Below are 21,620 nucleotides of genomic sequence, written 5' to 3' on the forward strand. Positions count from 1 at the left end.
ATTAATTAGGCTATGGAAACATGAAAGTGGGATTTCCGCAGAGATGTATATTGTAGCCTAAACTACTGGTGATGTGACTTGGTGCTCGGGACATGAGCTGCCAGTAGAAATACTGTGTGAGTGTTTGATTGGTGCACTGGAATTTCCTCTGTCTGCCTTGCCACCTATATCCGCATGACCCACACCTTCATCCCTTCTCTTCTTTCCTCTACTCCTGTCCCAATCCCCTCTGCACACACTCACCCCTCTTTCTCACTACCCATCCATCTTTCTCACTACCCACCCACCCACCCACCCACCCATCTCTCTCTGTCTCTCTCTCTGGTCTTTATCCAATCGCTGTCCCTCACCATCTCTTTCTCTATGCTTTCCTCTCCATTCTTATTTCTCTCCATACCGCTCTTCCCATCTCTCTCTCTTGTTCCTGTCTGTACATTAGCTTACAGGTCGAACACGGGAGTTTTGTAACTGTCCTGCTATGGTTGAGGAGGTTGAAACCATGAAATGGAGCTTTGAAACTCAAAAGTCTCTTGTCGAATAGGCTAGATTGTTTACACTCAGAAAAAAAGGTTCTGTATAGAACCAACAAGGGTTCTGCTTGCTTCATATATGGCACCCTTTGCAACCTGCTCTCAGAGCATTTCGTATTATTCTGCATGTAAATCCGAGATGCTCCATTTAGTAAGATTTCGTATGTTATGTATTCATTTGTAGTTGTCCATCATCCATTTTGTATGATATGTTACGAAATACAATTCATATGATATGTTATGATTTTGAAAAAACGTACAATATGTTACGAATTTGCTAAACTTAGATATGTTACGAATTCCCATTTGTTGTGGCTAACATTTTCTAGGTGGCAAATGCTAACATTAGCTAGGCTAAGGGTTAGGGTTAAGGTTAGGGTTAAGATTAGGAGTTAGGTTAAAGGGTTAAGGTAAGGTTGGGTGAAGGGTTAGCTACAAGGGTTAAGGCTAGGGGAAGGGTTAGCTAACCTGCTAAGTAGTTGCAACGTAGCTAAAAAGTAGTAAGTAGTTGAAAAGTTGCTTAATAGCTAACATACAAAAGTTTTCTGTGATGAGATTCGAGTACGCAACCTTTTTTGGTGTTGCTAGACGTTTGCGAAAGTCTAGCAACCCAAAGGTTGCGTGTTCAAATCTCATCACAGAAAACTTTTGTATGATAGCTATTTACCAACTTCTCAACTACTTACTACTTTTTAGCTACGTTGCAACTATCCTGAACAAAAATATAAACGCAACATGCAACAATTTCAAAGATTTTATAGAGTTACAGTTCATATAAGGAAATCTGTCAATTTAAATAAATGAATTGGGCCCTAATCTATGGATTTCACATGACTGGGAATACAGATACTCATATGTTAGTCACAGATACCTTAAAGAAAAAGGTAGGGGTGTGGATCAGTAAACCAGTCAGTATCTGGTGTGACCACCATTTGCTTCATACAGTTCGGCACATCTCCTTCGCAAAAGAGTTGATAAGGCTGTTGATTGTGGCCTGTGGAATGTTGTCCCACTCCTCCTCAATGGCTGTGTGAAGTTGCTGGATATTGGTGGGAAATGGAACATGCTGTCGATCCAGAGCATCCCAAACGTGCTCAATGGGTGACATGTCTGGTGAGTATGCAGGCTATGGAAGAACTGGGATATTTTCAGCTTCCAGGAATTGTGTAGAGATTCTTGCGATTATCATGCTGAAACATGAGGTGATGTTGGCAGATAAATGGCACGACAATGGGCCTCAGGATCTCGTCACGGTATCTCTGTGCATTCAAATTGCCATTGTGTTCATTGTCCGTAGGTTATGCCTACCCAAACCATAACCCCACCGCGGGTCACTCTGTTCACAACGTTGACATCAGCAAACCACACGCCCACACATTTTACATTTTAGTAATTTAGCAGATGCTCTCATCCATGGGAATCGAACCCACAAACCTGGCATTGCAAGCGCCATTGCTCGACCAACTGAGCCACACGGGTCTGCAGTTGTGAGGTCAGTTGGTCGTACTGCCAAATTCTATAAAACAACATTGGAGGTGGCTTATGGTAGAGAAATTAACATTCAATTATCTGGCAACAGCTCTGGTGGACATTCCCGCAGTCAGCATGCCAATTGCATGCTCCCTCAAACCTTGAGACATCTGTGGCATTGGGTTGTGTGACAAAACTGCACATTTTAGAGTGGCCTTTTATTGTCTCCAGAACAAGGTGCAACTGTGTAATGATGCTGTTTAACCAGCTTCTTGATATGCCACACCTGTCAGGTGGATGGATTGTCTTGGCAAAGGATAAATGCTCACTAACAGGGATGTAAACAAATTTTGTGCACAACATTTGAGAGAAATAAGCTTTTTGTGCATCTGAAACATTTCTGGGATCTTTTATTTCAGCTCAGGAAACATGGGACCAACACTTAACATTTTGTATTTATATAGTTGTTCAGTATACTTAGCATGTTAGCTAACCCTACCCCTAACTTTAACCCTTTTAGCTAAACCTAACCCCCCTCTGTAATGGTTGTCGTCGGGAATAGAGGACCAAAACGCAGCAGGAATGTGGATGCTCATCTTGATATTTATTTTTAAATAAAGAGAACACCAAAATAACAAACGAAGAACGCACGAACAACAAAACAGTCTTGTCAAGCTCACACAGGCAAAACAAGAAACAATCTCCCACAAACACTTAACCAAACACATACCCATATATAGGACTATCAATCAGAGGCAACTAGAAAACACCTGCCTCCAATTGAGAGTCCAACCCCAATAAACTAGACAAAGAAATACAAAAGACTAGAGACCACATAGAAATACAAACCTAGAACATAACCCCAAAAACCCGGAAATAATAAATCAAACACCCTACTACATAAAACACCACCCCGAACCACATAAACAAAATACCCTCTGCCACGTCCTGACCAAACTACAATAACAAATAACCCTTATACTGGTCAGGACGTGACACCCTCCTTTTCCCTAAGATACCTTCTGTTTTATGTAACCATACCAAAAGTAACATATCATTCTAATTTGAGTTTTCAGGATTTACATTTACTATGTTACGTCTACTTTATGAGACCAGGCTGCTATATGGAACCCAAGGACTCTATATAGAACCAATTTTGGTTCAGTGAAAAATAAACCCTGGGGTTCTGATCAAGGAACCCTACAAAAAGGTACCATATAAAACCTTTAGGGATGTCATATATGAAGCAAGCAATAACATTTTGGGGGGGGGGGGGTTCTATAGACCAGGTATTCCAAAACTGGGCAATGCCGTTGGTGGTACGCAAAATAAAAATGTGATTCACCTTTTTTTTTTTATGAAAAAAACTGTCCATTTATATTTTCTAATGGGGCTATACATTTTGGTGAGTTTTTTTCCTCACCTGAGTAGCCTCGTTTCACTGCCAAAAAATCAAATTAAACCATCTAGTGTTCAGCGAAATAACAACAATGTCAAATACAGGTAGCCTAGTCAAATAATTAACATCCAATCATTAACCGTTACTCTCTCGCAGGAATTCCACTAACCGTCCGTATGTAGCCAAACGTAGCTGTTGCTCATGTTGGTATCTGTACTGATGGTGCAAAAGCCATGACAGGCAGACATAGTGGAGTGGTAACGTGCGTGCAAGCAGTTGCTCCCGACGCCACTTGGGTACACTGCAGCATCCACCGAGAGGCTCTTGCTGCCAAGGGAATGCCTGACAGCTTGAAAGACGTTTTGGACACGACAGTGAAAATGGTTAACTTTGTTAAAGCAAGGCCCCTGAACTCTCGTGTATTTTCTGCACTATGCAATGATATGGGCAGCGACCATTTAACGCTTTTACAACATATGCTGGTTATCAAGGGGCAAAGTATTGACACATTTTTTTAAATTGAGAGACAAGTTTAAAGTTCTTTACTGACCATAATTTTCACTTGCCTGACCGCTTGCATGGTGACGAGTTTCTCATACGACTGGGTGATGTTGTTTTCTCACCTGAATGATCTGAATCTAGGATTACAGGGGCTTTCCACAACTATATTCAATGTGCGGGACAAAATTGAGGCTATGATTAAGAAGTTGGAGCTCTTCTCTGTCTGCATTAGGACAACACACAGGTCTTTCCATCATTGTATGATTTTTGTGTGCAAATGAACTCAAGCTTACGGACAATGTTAAATGTGATATAGTGAAGCACCTGAGTGAGTTGGGTGAGCAATTACGCAGGTACTTTTGAATTTAATCAGAAGCCACTGCCAGATTTCGGGATTGGGCTGCGCTCAGAGTATCCTGCCTTGGCAAATTGTGCTGTTAAGACACTGATGCCCTTTGCAACCACATACCTACAGTATGTGAGAGTGGATTCTCGGCCCTCACTAGCATGAAAACTAAATACAGGCACAGACTTTGTGTGGAAAATAATTTAAGACTGCGACTCTCTCCAATACAACCCAACACTGCCGAGTACTGCCATAGCCTTAGGCTACAGAAAGACCACCTCATTGGAACTGTCCTATCCCTGTAAGCTGCTGCTATCAGGATGAATAGGGCTACTGGGAAATATGTCCCAGTATTCATCCGTAGGGGCCGCTGTTAAATGGGATTTGAGCAATGAAACTGTATACAGGCTGTGTATATTTCGAGATAGGACTGCTGAGGTGAAGTCTCGGTAGATGAGTCGGCTAAACACTGCTCAATAATAAGCCTGTTTCCCGTTTAAATTATCAAGACTATAAACAGAGTTATTAATAGACTAAGAACTATATAATTACTTTTAATCAGTTGATTATGAAACGTTGCCTGATCAATGCCGATTGATAACTGAATAAAGTGAGACCCGCCAGAGCTAAAGAGCGCTGTGCGTCTGTGTGTCAGACGTTAGCAGTCTAACTTCAGAGCAGGAACAAGGGACAGTGCTGGGGGAATTATCACCGGCGTTTGGCAGCCGGCCCCGTCATGTTTACCTAATACCGAGACACTGTGGCACCGAGGCATGCTCCAATTTAATGAAGTGTAAAATGCCAAAAAGTCGCGTTTGCATAAACCTAGCTCCTCACTGCTATACAGCTCCCATCTCTGCTCGAAGATACTGTATCACAGTATAGACAACGATGCGTTTTCAAAAATGCATGATAGGCCTACTATCGCAATCAAAAAGTATACTATAGTAATGTAATTTCCACACAGTCAGAGGTCCTCATTAAATACGGCGCACATATTTGGCCTAGCCTCCTTGTTGTTGCTGGAGACGGATTATCCTCACTGAATTGTTGGCTTTCAGTCGCACCGGCTAATAGGAGAACGTTACAGATCTCCCTCTCCTCGCTCTCTCCCGGTGTCGTTGTGAGAGGACATTTGAATTCACATGGCCGGGCTGAGCACCCGGCATTTACGGTGTTAGAACGCTATCTATACAGGTGTTCAACTAGACCAGGGTTTTTAGTTACTAGACTCTGCCGCTCTCCCGCTGTTACTTGCATAACGTACAGCATGGGTAGCCTAAATGTTAAAAGAGTAAAACATAAACCAATAGCCCCAAAAAATAAAGCTGCAAACAAAAATCATTTTAAACCACCTGGCAATGTATGTCCAATTATAACTCTTCATGCAAGACTGTCGAAAATGGCCAATCCAAAGGAAAGATATATAACAGAAAAAAACCACAATGTGTCATCTCTCAATTTGCACAACTCTGACCACCTTCTGTGCATATGTGTTTGTGTGTGCGAGAGAGAGTTACTTTAGGCTACTGATAGAGAGGAACTAGAAGGGAACACTGGTCCCTGTGTCCCCTCACCCCTTCATTCCCTCCTTCTACCCCCCTCTTTCCCTCCTTCCAGCCTTCAATCCCTCCACCCCTTCTCCCTCACCTTCCCTCCTCCCTCGCCTTCCCTCTTTCCAATCCCCTCCTTCCACCCGAAGTCTCGATAGATGAGTAGGATAAACACTGCTGAATAATTAGCCTATTTCCCATTTAAATTATCAAGGCTATAAACAGTGTTATGAATAGACTATGAACTATATAATTACTTTTAATCAGTTGACTATGAAACGTTGCCTAAAACCCCTCCTTCCATCCACCACCTCCCTCTCCTTCCCTCCTACCAACCCTCCTCTGGCAGTGTGTTGTGTTGCTATAGAAAACAACTGAGTCAGTGAGTGCGTTCCACATTTTTGGAAAACATGTCAGATAGGGAGCTCCTGATCAACAGTTGTCAGGAACTCCCTCAGTGTGAGGCCTGATCAACAGTTGTCAGGAACTCCCTCAGTGTGAGGTCTGGTCAACAGTTGTCAGGAACTCCCTCAGTGTGAGGCCTGATCAACAGTTGTCAGGAACTCCCTTAGAGTGAAGCCTGATCAACAGTTGTCAGGAACTCCCTCAGTTTGAGGCCTGATCCACAGTTGTCAGGAACTCCCTTAGAGTGAGGCCTGATCAAATCAAATCAAATTTATTTATATAGCCCTTCTTACATCAGCTGATATCTCAAAGTGCTGTACAGAAACCCAGCCTAAAACCCCAAACAGCAAGCAATGCAGGTGTAGAAGCACGGTGGCTAGGAAAAACTCCCTAGAAAGGCCAAAACCTAGGAAGAAACCTAGAGAGGAACCAGGCTATGAGGGGTGGCCAGTCCTCTTCTGGCTGTGCCAGGTGGAGATTATAACAGAACATGGCCAAGATGTTCAAATGTTCATAAATGACCAGCATGGTCAAATAATAATAATCACAGTAGTTGTCGAGGGTGCAACAAGTCAGCACCTCAAGAGTAAATGTCAGTTGGCTTTTCATAGCCAATCATTGAGAGTATCTCTGCCGCTCCTGCTGTCTCTAGAGAGTTGAAAACAGCAGGTCTGGGACAGGTAGCACGTCCGGTGAACAGGTCAGGGTTCTATAGCCACAGGCAGAACAGTTGAAACTGGAGCAGCAGCACAGCCAGGTGGACTGGGGACAGCAAGGAGTCATCATGTCAGGTAGTCTTGAGGCATGGTCCTAGGGCTCAGGTCCTCCGAGAAGAGAAAGAGAAAGAGAAAGAGAAAGAGAGAGAGAGAGAGAGAGAGAAAGAGAGAGAGAGAGAAAGAGAGAAAGAAAGAATTAGAGAGAGCATACTTAAATTCACACAGGACACTGGATAAGACAGGAGAAATACTCCAGATATAACAAAGTGACCCTAGCCCCCCGACATAAACTACTGCAGCATAAATACTGGAGGCTGAGACAGGAGGGGTCAGGAGACACTGTGATTAGTGTTATGTTAGCTAGCTAGCTACAAAGTTGCTTTGTATCATGACAAGGTGTAGTACTGAAACTACCGAGGTTACCTAGCCAGCTACACGTTCAAAGTCAACAACGCAGCCACTGCTAGCTAGCCTACTCCACCAGCCAGCAGTACTGTATCATTTTAGTCAATAACATTTTTGCAACGTAAGCTTAACTTCCTGAACATTCGAGACGTGTAGTCCACTTGTCACTCCAATCTCATTTGCATTAGCGTAGCCTCTTCTGTAGCTTGTCTACTATGTGTCTGCCTATCCCTGTTCTCTCTCCTCTGCACAGGCCATACAAACGCTCCACACCGCGTGGCCGCTGCCACTCTAACCTGGTGGTCCCAGCGCGCACGACCCACGTGGAGTTCCAGGTCTCCGGCAGCCTCTGGAACTGCCGGTCTGCGGCCAACAAGGCTGAGTTCATCTCAGCCTATGCTACCCTCCAGTCCCTAGACTTCCTGGCGCTGACGGAAACATGGATCACCACAGATAACACTGCTACTCCTACTGCTCTCTCCTCGTCTGACTACGTGTTCTCGCATACCCCTAGAGCATCGAGCCAGCGGGGTGGTGGCACTGGAATCCTCATCTCTCCCAAGTGGACATTCTCTCTTTCTCCCCTGACCCATCTGTCTATCTCCTCATTTGAATTCCATGCTGTCACAGTTACCAGCCCTTTCAAGCTTAACATCCTTATCATTTATCGCCCTCCAGGTTCCCTTGGAGAGTTCATCAATGAGCTTGACGCCTTGATACGTTCCTTTCCTGAGGATGGCTCACCTCTCACAGTTCTGGGTGACTTTAACCTCCCCACGTCTACCTTCGACTCATTCCTCTCTGCCTCCTTCTTTCCACTCCTCTCCTCTTTCGACCTCACCCTCTCACCTTCCCCCCCTACTCACAAGGCAGGCAATACGCTTGACCTCATCTTTACTAGATGCTGTTCTTCCACTAATCTCATTGCAACTCCCCTCCAAGTCTCCGACCACTACCTTGTATCCTTTTCCCTCTCGCTCTCATCCAACACTTCTCACTCTCCCCCTCCTCGGATGGTATTGCGCCGTCCCAACCTTCGCTCTCTCTCTCCCGCTACTCTCTCCTCTTCCATCCTATCATCTCTTCCCTCTGCTCAAACCTTCTCCAACCTATCTCCTGATTCTGCCTCCTCAACCCTCCTCTCCTCCCTCTCTGCATCCTTTGATTTCCTCTGTCCCCTATCCTCCAGGCCGGCTCGGTCCTCCCCTCCTGCTCCGTGGCTCGACGACTCACTGCGAGCTCACAGAACAGGGCTCCGGGCAGCCGAGCGGAAATGGAGGAAAACTCGCCTCCCCTGCGGACCTGGCATCCTTTCACTCCCTCCTCTCTACATTTTCCTCTTCTGTCTCTGCTGCTAAAGCCACTTTCTACCACTCTAAACTCCAAGCATCTGCCTCCAACCCTAGGAAGCTCTTTGCTACCTTCTCCTCCCTCCTGAATCCTCCTCCCCCCCTCCTCCCTCTCTGCGGATGACTTCGTCAACCATTTTGAAAAGAAGGTTGACGACATCCGATCCTCGTTTGCTAAGTCAAACGACACTGCTGGTCCTGCTCACACTGCCCTACCCTGTGCTTTGACCTCTTTCTCCCCTCTCTCTCCAGATGAAATCTCGCGTCTTGTGACGGCCGGCCGCCCAACAACCTGCCCACTTGAACCTATCCCCTCCTCTCTTCTCCAGACCATTTCCGGAGACCTTCTCCCCTACCTCACCTCGCTCATCAACGCATCCTTGACCGCTGGCTACGTCCCTTCCGTCTTCAAAAGAGCGAGAGTTGCACCCCTTCTGAAAAAACCTACACTCGATCCCTCCGATGTCAACAACTACAGACCAGTATCCCTTCTTTCCTTTCTCTCCAAAACTCTTGAACGCGCCGTCCTTGGCCAGCTCTCTTGCTATCTCTCTCAGAATGACCTTCTTGATCCTAATCAGTCAGGTTTCAAGACTGGGCATTCAACTGAGACTGCTCTTCTCTGTGTCACGGAGGCTCTCCGCACTGCTAAAGCTAACTCTCTCTCCTCTGCTCTCATCCTTCTAGACCTATCTGCTGCCTTTGATACCGTGAACCATCAGATCCTCCTCTCCACCCTCTCCGAGCTGGGCATCTCCAGCACCGCGCACGCTTGGATTGCGTCCTACCTGACAGGTCGCTCCTACCAGGTGGCGTGGCGAGAATTTGTCTCCGCACCACGTGCTCTCACCACTGGTGTCCCCCAGGGCTCTGTTCTTGGCCCACTCCTATTCTCGCTATACACCAAGTCACTTGGCTCTGTCATATCCTCACATGGTCTCTCATATCATTGCTATGCAGATGACACACAATTAATCTTCTCCTTTCCCCCTTCTGACAACCAGGTGGCGAATCGCATCTCTGCATGTCTGGCAGACATATCAGTGTTGATGACGGATCACCACCTCAAGCTGAACCCTCGGCAAGACGGAGCTGCTCTTCCTCCCGGGGAAGGACTGCCCGTTCCATGATCTCGCCATCACGGTTGACAACTCCCTTGTGTCCTCCTCCCAGAGTGCTAAGAGCCTTGGCGTGACCCTGGACAACACCCTGTCGTTCTCCACCAACATCAAGGCGGTGACCCGATCCTGTAGGTTCATGCTCTACAACATTCGCAGAGTACGACCCTGCCTCACACAGGAAGCGGCGCAGGTCCTAATCCAGGCACTTGTCATCTCCCGTCTGGATTATTGCAACTCGCTGTTGGCTGGGCTCCCTGCCTGTGCCATTAAACCCCTACAACTCATCCAGAACGCCGCAGCCCGTCTGGTGTTCAACCTTCCCAAGTTCTCTCACGTCACCCCGCTCCTCCGCTCTCTCCACTGGCTTCCAGTCGAAGCTCGCATCCGCTACAAGACCATGGTGCTTGCCTACGGAGCTGTGAGGGGAACGGCACCTCCGTACCTTCAGGCTCTGATCAGGCCCTACACCCAAACAAGGGCACTCCGTTCATCCACCTCTGGCCTGCTCGCCTCCCTACCTCTGAGGAAGCACAGTTCCCGCTCAGCCCAGTCAAAACTGTTCGCTGCTCTGGCACCCCAATGGTGGAACAAGCTCCCTCACGACGCCAGGACAGCGGAGTCAATCACCACCTTCCGGAGACACCTGAAACCCCACCTCTTCAAGGAATACCTGGGATAGGATAAAGTAATCCTTCTAACCCCCCCCTTAAAAGATTTAGATGCACTATTGTAAAGTGGTTGTTCCACTGGATATTATAGGTGAATGCACCAATTTGTAAGTCGCTCTGGATAAGAGTGTCTGCTAAATGACTAAAATGTAAAAATGTAAATGATACCCCCGGACAGGGCCAAACAGGAAGGATATAACCCCACCCACTTTGCCAAAGCACAGCCCCCGCACCACTAGAGGGATATCTTCAACCACCTGACAACAATCAACAGTTGTCAGGAACTCCCTCAGTGTGAGGCCTGTTCCAAAGTTGTCAGGAACTCCCTTAGAGTAAGGCCTGATCAACAGTTGTCAGGAACTCCCTCAGTGTGAGGCCTGTTCCACAGTTGTCAGGAACTCCCTCAGTGTGAGGCCAGTTCCAGGAGAGGGCTTCCATTTCCTCTACAATGACCTCCATCAGCTGAGAGACGGGGTGAGTGTGTGCCAGTAGCGGTCCATCTTCAGAATTGTAAGGAATTGGGATAATGAAGGCTGAGAACGTTATCAATGCTGTAACAAAGAGGAGGGGTGAGACAGGGAGAGAGAGGGAGGGGTGAGAGGGAGAGAGAGAGAGGTGAGACGGGGAGAGAGAGGGAGGGGTGAGAAGGGGAGAGAGAGGGAGGGGTGAGACGGGGAGAGAGAGGGAGGGGTAAGACAGGGAAAGAGAAGGAGGAGTGAGACGGAAAGAGAAGACAGGGAGAGAGGAGAGAGAGCAGGTGAGATAGAGAGGAAGGCAAGATGGAGTGAAAGAGAGCAGAGAATGGCTTAGCAGTGAGACATGCATGCTTTGAATATACCTTAGTGTTACTGTCATTGACAACTACTTCAAGGTGGAAGAACCCCTCACTGTTCATTGATAGAGTTGTTTTTCCAACTTGTTTCTCGGTAGGTACGCTAGAGCGTGTGCTCGTGTGTAGAGTAATACCTAAATACATTAGGAAAGACTGTCCACATCAACAATATGTTATTGAATTTATATCCACAAGCTAAAGGAAGTATACTGGGAAAAATCTGACTACTACACATACAACAAAGTGGAAGAACATTGAAATTACTTTACAGGCTCATCACTCCTGCAGGGAGCATAGGCCATCGATGACTCCTCTCCATCCCATGTAGGGTTGCATAATGTATGCAATTTTCACTAATTCCTAGGTTTTCCAGAAATCCTGGTTGGAGGATTCTGGATTTCCTGCTGATCTTCCAACTGGGATTTCTGGAACATCTGGGAACTTTGGGAAAGGTACTGAAATTTGTCAACTCTAATCCCACTCTTCTTCAGGTACTTTTGTCCAGACTAAAAGGAAACCTGGAGAATTACGGTGGAAAAGGAGATGAAGGGCTGTGGTCTGTCATGGAACACCATCTCCAAGTAGTTCTGTCTTGTGGAAGCCTTATGTTCCACATTGTACCTAATCCTGTTAGTTCCTAAGTAAGTACCTCTCCAGCCTCCAGGATTTTCTATTGGGATTCTCCAGCCTCCAGGATTCTCCAGGATTCTCTATTGCCTCAAGCTCCCACCTACAGTGTGGGCGTGCTCTATTCCATTTCCCTTGTGGGCTCCAGGATAGAGCATGTCTATGCCCGGTGAGGATGGAGGAGCCTTATGGGCTCCAGGATAGAGCATGTCTATGCCCGGTGGGGATGGAGGAGCCTTATGGGCTCCAGGATAGAGCATGTCTATGCCCGGTGGGGATGGAGGAGCCTTGTGGGCTCCAGGATAGAGCATGTCTATGCCCGGTGGGGATGGAGGAGCCTTATGGGCTCCAGGATAGAGCATGTCTATGCCCGGTGGGGATGGAGGGGGCCTTTCGGAGGGTGTAGACGATCCATCCCCATCTTCTCCTCAAGATCTCCTCAGGAACCTGGACGGTGCACTCCCTTAGGTCGATGTTGCTTCAGAAGTTTCAGGGTAATCGCCAGAAACTCAAAGAAAACAGATAAATCAATAGGATGTCTAAAAATGTTAGATTACTAGAACAAAAGGAAACCCAAGCATTACAGTTTAATCATTAGACTCACTCTTCTATGAAGGTTAGTAACCTGCTCAGGCTGAAAGCCTGTTACATTTTCCCTGAAGATAGAACCTGACTTGAGGGTAGTGGACAACTCACTGCTCAGGCTTGACATTACATTATTAGTTGAGGATGCCCATGGGATTCGGTGGGCTGTGGGATGTCTGTCTGTTTCAGGACGTGTGTGGGTATCTGGGAGTGTGTGTGAGTGCGTATGTGGAAAATGTGTCTCTGTAAATCTTTCAGGAGGTGAGTGTGTATGTCTTTGTGTCTATGTCTATGGGGAAGTGTGCATAATCTGTGTTCATTCCAGCTGAGTGTGGGAATTACAGAATTCCCAGTGAGGAAGATGGTCTGAGGAAACAGCCAGCCAGGGTCATTGTCTTGCGCCAGGGAAAAATGTTCACAGGAACCTTAATCACCCTACCACACATCCAGACCTTTTCCACATCTCACACGTCATGTACAGTACGGATGTGACCAGCCCATGACCTCAAAGAGAAATTAACTTAAAGTTCAAATGTAGCGATGATCAACTGATCCTAAACCTGTGGTTAAAGGATCACTTAAATCTATCTAGAGCCAGAAATGGATTAGCTGGTTAATCAGTCATTTCCTACTAAATAATCCTTGTAGATTTCTGGCATTATCTGAGGAATGCTGGAATTACACTAAATATTTCATTAGCCTACACGTTGATTACTGAAGGACTTGAGCAGTAAAATCTGCATGGGATGATTACATTTAACTTGATGTTTGTGCTGCTACTTTAGTTTGGGGATGGTATAGCGAGCAAGGGAGGGAGTGAGAGGGAGAGGAGGAGAGAGTAGTAAGGACATTTCAATAGATCACTGCAGCTACAGAGCTTGTCTTTAGATATGAGAGTGACAGAGTGACGTTGAAACTCAGATTTTGGCACTTTAAAATGTATGCCAAACAAAACCCAATGATTGCAAAGTTACAGACATTCAACTTGACAACTTTTAACTTACACTGAACATTTTACAAAAACACATTTACTCGTATAACAGTGCAGATGCAAAGGTTGGTAACAGAATGACCGTTTGTGCTGTTGGTGCAGTCATTCTGTTACCAACCTTTACATCTGCACTGCTCTTTGCAATCATTGTTTTTTGTTTGGCATACATTTTAAAGTGAAAAGTCTGAGTCTCAACATCCCTCTGTAACCGTGGAATTACCCATATGTGTATTTAGTTTATTTATCTTAACTACAAATGCCTTTGTTTAAACATAGTTGTTGCAGTGCTTGTTTAAACGTAGTTGTTGCAGTGCTTGTTTAAACGTAGTTGTTGCAGTGCTTGTTTAAACGTAGTTGTTGCAGTGCATGTTTAAACGTAGTTGTTGCAGTGCTTGTTTAAACGTAGTTGTTGCAGTGCTTGTTTAAACGTAGTTGTTGCAGTGCTTGTTTAAACGTAGTTGTTGCAGTGCTTGTTTAAACGTAGTTGTTGCAGTGCTTGTTTAAACGTAGTTGTTGCAGTGCTTGTTTAAACGTAGTTGTTGCAGTGCTTGGGTCCACTGGATGGCTAGTGTTTTCTCAGATCAAGTGTCAACGTGCTTGATCATGATCCACAATGCAAATGTAATACATTCCTGAAGTTCTACAGTGAATTCTCACATCTTGGGACTTTGATATGAAAACTCACTTGTCCTTTTTATGTTCGATTTTCTTCTAACTTTCAATTGTGCTTGCTGCCACCACACCACACAAATGAAACTTTTTAACAAGTGGCTCTGTACAGTATGTAGACGCAACATAGTCATACCAATCCAGCTCCCTATTCAATTAGAGGAAAACACTGCTATTCGGCTCCAAGGACCAATCCTTCGTATGCACTGTATAGTAGCTACTACATAAGGCTTCAGACCCCAGATGGCAACAGTCATATCAGGTAAACACCTCAATAACACATATCTTTGTCTGTACACTGCCCCAGACCCCAGCTCCCAGCCTCCAGGCAGACACCCAGACATGTAAAACAGGTTGTTGGCTCACCTCCCCTTCCTCGCCTGGAACCCCTAAGCCTGGCTGCTGGCCAGTGTACACTCTCACAAGAGGCTTCAAGTTTCCCCTCGCCATCCCTGGACTAGAGATTTCTAAGCCTGGCAGCTGGCCAGTGTACACTCTCACAAGAGGCTTCAAGTTTCCCCTCGCCATCCCTGGACTACAGAGATTTCTTAACACTGAAAGAGTATTGCCTATAACCTACAGTACCCTGTATTTTATGTCATTTTAGCAGATTAGCAAGTCACTTAACCAGAGACTTACAGGAGCAATTAGGGTTAAGAGCCTTGCTCATGGACACAGACCGAGTTTTCACCTAGTCGGCTCTGGGATTCGAACCAGCGACCTTTCAGTTGCTGGCCCAACACCCCTAACCACTAGGTTACCTGCCACCCAATATACTGTAACTATAATAAAGCTAGTAACTAGCTATAAAGCTTACTATCCCAGGCTACCATGGAGGTGATAATTCAACGAGAGTTTAGTAAACTGAGCAACGCATGACTAGCCTCTAAAAACACCTTCCTAATATAGAGTTGCACCCATAAGTGTTCAATTGGGTTGAGATCTGGTGACAGACACACACAACCTTTAAAGCCCCTATGCTCCTTTGAGACCTCTCTTTCAAAGTCACAGATCACTTCTAGCCATGGTAGCCAAAATAATAATCAACTGGGCATTATTATCCATGACCCTATGCACGATGGGATGTTAATTGCTTAATTAACTCAGGAACCACACCTGTGTGGAAGCAACTGCTTTCAAAATACCTTGTATCCCTCATTTACTCAGGTGTAAAATAAAGTAAAAATGGTCCTTCATGGATGCTAGAACATTGACAGGAACATCAGCACAGTAGAAGACCGAGATAATACGTTTAAAAACAATAGAACAGACTAGTTTATGTAATTCCATGCATTCTTTATTCCATTAAGCATTAAAACATCCACCGTGTTGCCAGAAAGCAACACAGCCAACATGAATGACAATCTGTAGCACGGCACATTTAAGGCTTTTTCTTTGTCAGTTTAACACTAATAAACCTCTGTACCCACTAGTTTTTTTTATGCATTAGATTTGCATACTGTGACTCCAGTGTTAAACTCAAGTAGGCTAGAATAGCCCTTAAATCAATGTTTTATATTATGTATAGAGGATATATAGATACATTACATATGGTTCTGACAAACCAGCATTAGTGTAAATCTATCAACATTTACTGGAAAATAACATTGTAAAAATGTCAGTATCAAAACAATAAAATGGGACTAAAGCAGTTTAATTTTTTTTAAAAAGACAAGCAGAAAAAACTAGATGTTAAGTTAAAGGGCTTGCTGTCAAAACATAGGCCCCTTAGTAAGTTATGACGAGAAAACACTAGAATCTTTTACTCATCACACGAAAACCCAACCACGACCGCAAAATACAGCCATCACCACACAGCAATACACTGGTCAGTCAAAACGTTAATCACAAGTTGCTACGTACATATCCTTCAATTGTACCTCCTCCTTCGAAAAGGACACTGTGAGCAGTGTAGTGTTTCTCTTTTTCCAGCTGAGAACATCTGCAGAATACTTCAACCCAGTGATTCCTTTGGCTTCTACACTCTCTACACTCAAAATGTCCTTTATGAAAAGTTGTTTGCATGCAGTGTTTCTTCCAAAACGTAGTCTTGGTGACACTTGCAGAGTTCTTTGGAGTGAAACGAGATGGGGAGCAGGGAAGGGGTCTGTTGGGGGGGGAATCCCCCCTTACCCCCAGGAAAAAGGGATACAGCCAGAATCTGCAAAAGGTGGTGAAATGGCTCAAAAATCTCTCATCTACATGTGAAGACTCATTGAGATTGCATTAGGTGAAGTACCTTTTTGATCAGTATTACCCCAAAACATCTTTTCACAGTGATTGAGAAGATCCCTCCAACCGAACCGATAGCAGCAGTCAGTCCCCCTGCAGACCATGAGACTCCCCAACTCAAGTCGACAGGAATGTTAGGGTGAAATGTCCACAGACTTAAGGCTTTATTTGTAGTGTTGAAATGAAAGGAACAGATACATACTGCTAAAAAGCAACCCAAAGCATTTACGTTAAACACAATCTTAATTTTAAACAGACAAACAAAATGGCTTCATGGAAAACTTCTGAAGAAAAACATCTACACTGGTGCCGAATTCCAAATCAACTCCTACGCCCAAGGCATACCTCTAGATCTGAAATGAATGGATAGGTCTTAGAAATATGGTAAAAAATCCTCTGAAAAGCAAGGCAGAAAAACATGAATACTGCTTAAATCTGCTCCTTTCAGATCTACAGGTGTCATCTAGAGACAGTACTGGCTAGGAGTTGATCAGGTGTGTCATCTAGAGACAGTACTGGCTAGGAGTTGATCAGGTGTGTCATCTAGAGACAGTACTGGCTAGGAGTTGATCAGGTGTGTCATCTAGAGACAGTACTGGCTAGGAGTTGATCAGGTGTGTCATCTAGAGACAGTACTGGCTAGGAGTTGATCAGGTGTGTCATCTAGAGACAGTACTGGCTAGGAGTTGATCAGGTGTGTCTAGAGACAGTACTGGCTAGGAGTTGATCAGGTGTGTCATCTAGAGACAGTACTGGCTAGGGGTTGATCAGGTGTGTCATCTAGAGACAGTACTGGCTAGGGGTTGATCAGGTGTGTCTAGAGACAGTACTGGCTAGGAGTTGATCAGGTGTGTCATCTAGAGACAGTACTGGCTAGGAGTTGATCAGGTGTGTCATCTAGAGACAGTACTGGCTAGGAGTTGATCAGGTGTGTCTAGAGACAGTACTGGCTAGGGGTTGATCAGGTGTCATCTAGAGACAGTACTGGCTAGGAGTTGATCAGGTGTCATCTAGAGACAGTACTGGCTAAGGGTTGATCAGGTGTCATCAAGAGACAGTACTGGCTAGGGGTTGATCAGGTGTGTCATCTAGAGACAGTACTGGCTAGGGGTTGATCAGGTGTGTCATCTAGAGACAGTACTGGCTAGGAGTTGATCAGGTGTGTCATCTAGAGACAGTACTGGCTAGGAGTTGATCAGGTGTCATCTAGAGACAGTACTGGCTAGGGGTTGATCAGGTGTCATCTAGAGACAGTACTGGCTAGGGGTTGATCAGGTGTCATCTAGAGACAGTACTGGCTAGAGGTTGATCAGGTGTCATCTAGAGACAGTACTGGCTAGGGGTTGATCAGGTGTCATCTAGAGACAGTACTGGCTAGGGGTTGATCAGGTGTCATCTAGAGACAGTACTGGCTAGGGGTTGATCAGGTGTCATCTAGAGACAGTACTGGCTAGGGGTTGATCAGGTGTCATCTAGAGACAGTACTGGCTAGAGGTTGATCAGGTGTCATCTAGAGACAGTACTGGCTAGGGGTTGATCAGGTGTCATCTAGAGACAGTACTGGCTAGAGGTTGATCAGGTGTCATCTAGAGACAGTACTGGCTAGAGGTTGATCAGGTGTCATCTAGAGACAGTACTGGCTAGGGGTTGATCAGGTGTCATCTAGAGACAGTACTGGCTAGAGGTTGATCAGGTGTCATCTAGAGACAGTTCTGGCTTGGGGTTGATTTGGGATTCTGCATAGGGGTGTTCAAATCCAGGCCGCGAGGTCAGGGGCTGATTCTGTCCTGGGACACAGGTTCAATTACAGTACATTGTAGGTGTGTTTTTATTTGATACATGGCCTAGTGTCATCATTAGGGTCAGGTGGTGTCCCTCACTGAAAACCCCAGTTGAGGAAAAACACCTGGCCCTCCTTTCCACATGACCTCCAGTTAACAAGAGCACTGTTACAGAGGTGAGACACCCAGGGGTGAGCTGGGTAATGACGTTTTTCAACCACACCCATCTATCACACGGTCACACACACTGGCCTTGAAAACAAGATGGGAATGAGTTTCTCTGTGTTGTGAAACACATGGAATGTCAATAAGATAACAAAAAACATAGTTTGATTACCTGAAAATATCTGCACAATAAAAGTGCATTCGTTTGAATTCACCCTGAATGAAAGAAAAAGACAAAACGATTTTAAACAAAAACAAACAAGCAAGAACATCAATCATGTATCTGTGGTGCAAAACAGATTGTTCTTCATCAGGTATAAAATACAAAGTCAATCAATCATGAGCATAAAAGACAGAGAAACAGATGAAATAGAGAGAACAAGATCGCAGATGGAATTTATCACAGAGAGACAGACAGAGAGACAGACAGAGAGACAGACAGAGAGACAGACAGAGAGACAGACAGAGAGACAGACAGAGAGACAGACAGAGAGACAGACAGAGAGACAGAGAGAGAGACAGAGAGAGAGAGGAGAATCAAATCGAGATCCAGATTGAAGAGCAAGTGCATATACTGAGGGGGCCCTAGCTCCTTGGCAAAGAGACCTGTCCACATATGAGCGCCGGGGATGCCTTGGCCTGGCTCAGCTCAGCCTGACCTGGTTAAGCCCTGGGGGAAGCATTTCAACACTTCCTCCCCTCCTCTCCAACATCTGTACCGATAAACAATACAAACCAACATGGTGGATTTCAGGTATCAAATTTCCACCAATCCACTTCTCTCTGCACAGATCAAGGAAAGAAAAAAGGAAGCCATTTTAGACTTGATACGCAGCCCCCCTCTAGGTTTTAGTGGAGGAGGCCAAGGGAGATCAGGATGTGGGCAGCTCGATGGAGATGAACTGCTTGAGTCGCTCCAAGTACTGGGCGTAGAGCTCGATGTCGTTGTGCCCGGCGCCCTCCACCCACAGGGGCTCCACAGCACGCGGGCAGCGCTCGTACATAGCCAGGCCGTGCGAGAAGTCGATCACCTCATCCTCCGTGCCGTGGATCACCAGCACCGGCGACGCCACCTTGGACACCTTGTCGATGCTGGGGAGAGAGAAGGGGTTACATTTTATCAATGCTTTAACAAAGCGAGAACCCGCGCGGCAGAGAGAGAGAGAAAGAGAGAAAAGGGAGAGAAAGAGAGAGAAAAGGGAGAGAAAGAGAGAAAAGGGAGAGAAAGAGAGAAAAGGGAGAGAAAAGGGAGAGAAAGAGAGAAAAGGGAGAGAAAGAGAGAAAAGGGAGAGAGAGAGAAAATGTAGAGAAAGAGAGAAAAGGGAGAGAAAGAGAGAAAAGGGAGAGAAAGAGAGAAAATGTAGAGAAAGAGAGAAAAGGGAGAGAAAGAGAGAAAAGGGAGAGAAAGAGAGAAAAGGGAGAGAAAGAGAGAAAAGGGAGAGAGAGAAAAAGAGAGAAAAGGGAGAGAAAGAGAGAAAAGGGAGAGAAAGAGAGAAAATGTAGAGAAAGAGAAAAAAGGGAGAGAAAGAGAGAAAAGGGAGAGAAAGAGAGAAAAGGGAGAGAAAGAGAGAAAAGGGAGAGAAAAAGAGAAAATGTAGAGAAAGAGAGAAAAGGGAGAGAAAGAGAGAAAAGGGAGAGAAAGAGAGAAAAGGGAGAGAGTGGGGAAGACAAACACATTAAGACAAATGGACCTCCTTGGGGGCATTAGTAGTGTATCCATCTGTCTTGTAGCGGCGCAGTAACAGCAGGGGTGTAGAGACCGACTCCACACAGCACGCTGCCAAACCATTAACTACACATCATACAGAGTGGGTGTGTGCACCTTATGTGCACTACATACATACATACATACATACATACATACATACATACATACATATACACACTGCTCAAAAAAATAAAGGGAACACTTAAACAACACAATGTAACTCCAAGTCAATCACACTTCTGTGAAATCAAACTGTCCACTTAGGAAGCAACACTGATTGACAATAAATTTCACATGCTGTTGTGCAAATGGAATAGACAACAGGTGTAAATTATAGGCAATTAGCAAGACACCCCCAATAAAGGAGTGGTTCTGCAGGTGGGGACCACAGACCACTTCTCAGTTCCTATGCTTCCTGGCTGATGTTTTGGTCACTTTTGAATGCTGGCGGTGCTTTCACTCTAGTGGTAGCATGAGACGGAGTCTACAACCCACACAAGTGGCTCAGGTAGTGCAGCTCATCCAGGATGGCACATCAATGCGAGCTGTGGCAAGAAGGTTTGCTGTGTCTGTCAGCGTAGTGTCCAGAGCATGGAGGCGCTACCAGGAGACAGGCCAGTACATCAGGAGACGTGGAGGAGGCCGTAGGAGGGCAACAACCCAGCAGCAGGACCGCTACCTCCGCCTTTGTGCAAGGAGGAGCACTGCCAGAGCCCAGCAAAATGACCTCCAGCAGGCCACAAATGTGCATGTGTCTGCTCAAACGGTCAGAAACAGACGTTCTGAACGTTCTGTTGCCTGCAACATCCTCCAGCATGACCGGTTTGGCGGTGGGTCAGTCATGGTGTGGGGTGGCATTTCTTTGAGGGGCCGCACAGCCCTCCATGTGCTCGCCAGAGGTAGCCTGACTGCCATTAGGTACCGAGATGAGATCCTCAGACCCCTTGTGAGACCATATGCTGGTGCGGTTGGCTCTGGGTTCCTCCTAATGCAAGACAATGCTAGACCTCATGTGGCTGGAGTGTGTCAGCAGTTCCTGCAAGAGGAAGGCATTGATGCTATGAACTGGCCCGTCCGTTCCCCAGACCTGAATCCAATTGAGCACATCTGGGACATCCTGTCTCGCTCCATCCACCAACGCCACGTTGCACCACAGACTGTCCAGGAGTTGGCGGTTGCTTTAGTCCAGGTCTGGGAGGAGATCCCTCAGGAGACCATCCGCCACCTCATCAGGAGCATGCCCAGGCGTTGTAGGGAGGTCATACAGGCACATGGAGGCCACACACACTACTGAGCCTCATTTTGACTTGTTTTAAGGACATTACATCAAAGTTGGATCAGCCTGTAGTGTTGTTTTCCACTTTAATTTTGAGTGTGACTACAAATCCAGACCTCCATGGGTTGATAAATTGGATTTCCATTGATTATTTTTGTGTGATTTTGTTGTCAGCACATTCAACTATGTAAAGAAAAAAGTATTTAATAAGATTATTTCATTCAGATATAGGATGTGTTATTTTAGTGTTCCCTTTATTTTTTTGAGCAGTGTATATATTAAAATAACATC

The 21,620-nt window shown here is 45.6% G+C and overlaps 1 protein-coding gene across 1 annotated transcript in view; it reads right to left on the reverse strand.

Annotated features, from left to right (window-relative positions):
• Window positions 1-15,446: 15,446 nt before the first annotated feature.
• The window catches only part of abhd17c (abhydrolase domain containing 17C, depalmitoylase), a 43,140-nt gene continuing 36,966 nt past the window's right edge, over window positions 15,447-21,620 (reverse strand). Inside the window, exon 3 of the mRNA XM_045689457.1 lies at window positions 15,447-19,437. Coding sequence (XP_045545413.1) covers window positions 19,218-19,437 — 220 coding nt within the window. The 3' untranslated portion in view covers window positions 15,447-19,217. The remainder of the gene's footprint in view (window positions 19,438-21,620) is intronic.

The sequence above is a fragment of the Salmo salar genome, chromosome ssa11 (genome assembly GCF_905237065.1).
Source record: "Salmo salar chromosome ssa11, Ssal_v3.1, whole genome shotgun sequence".
Classification (NCBI taxonomy): Eukaryota; Metazoa; Chordata; class Actinopteri; order Salmoniformes; family Salmonidae; genus Salmo; species Salmo salar.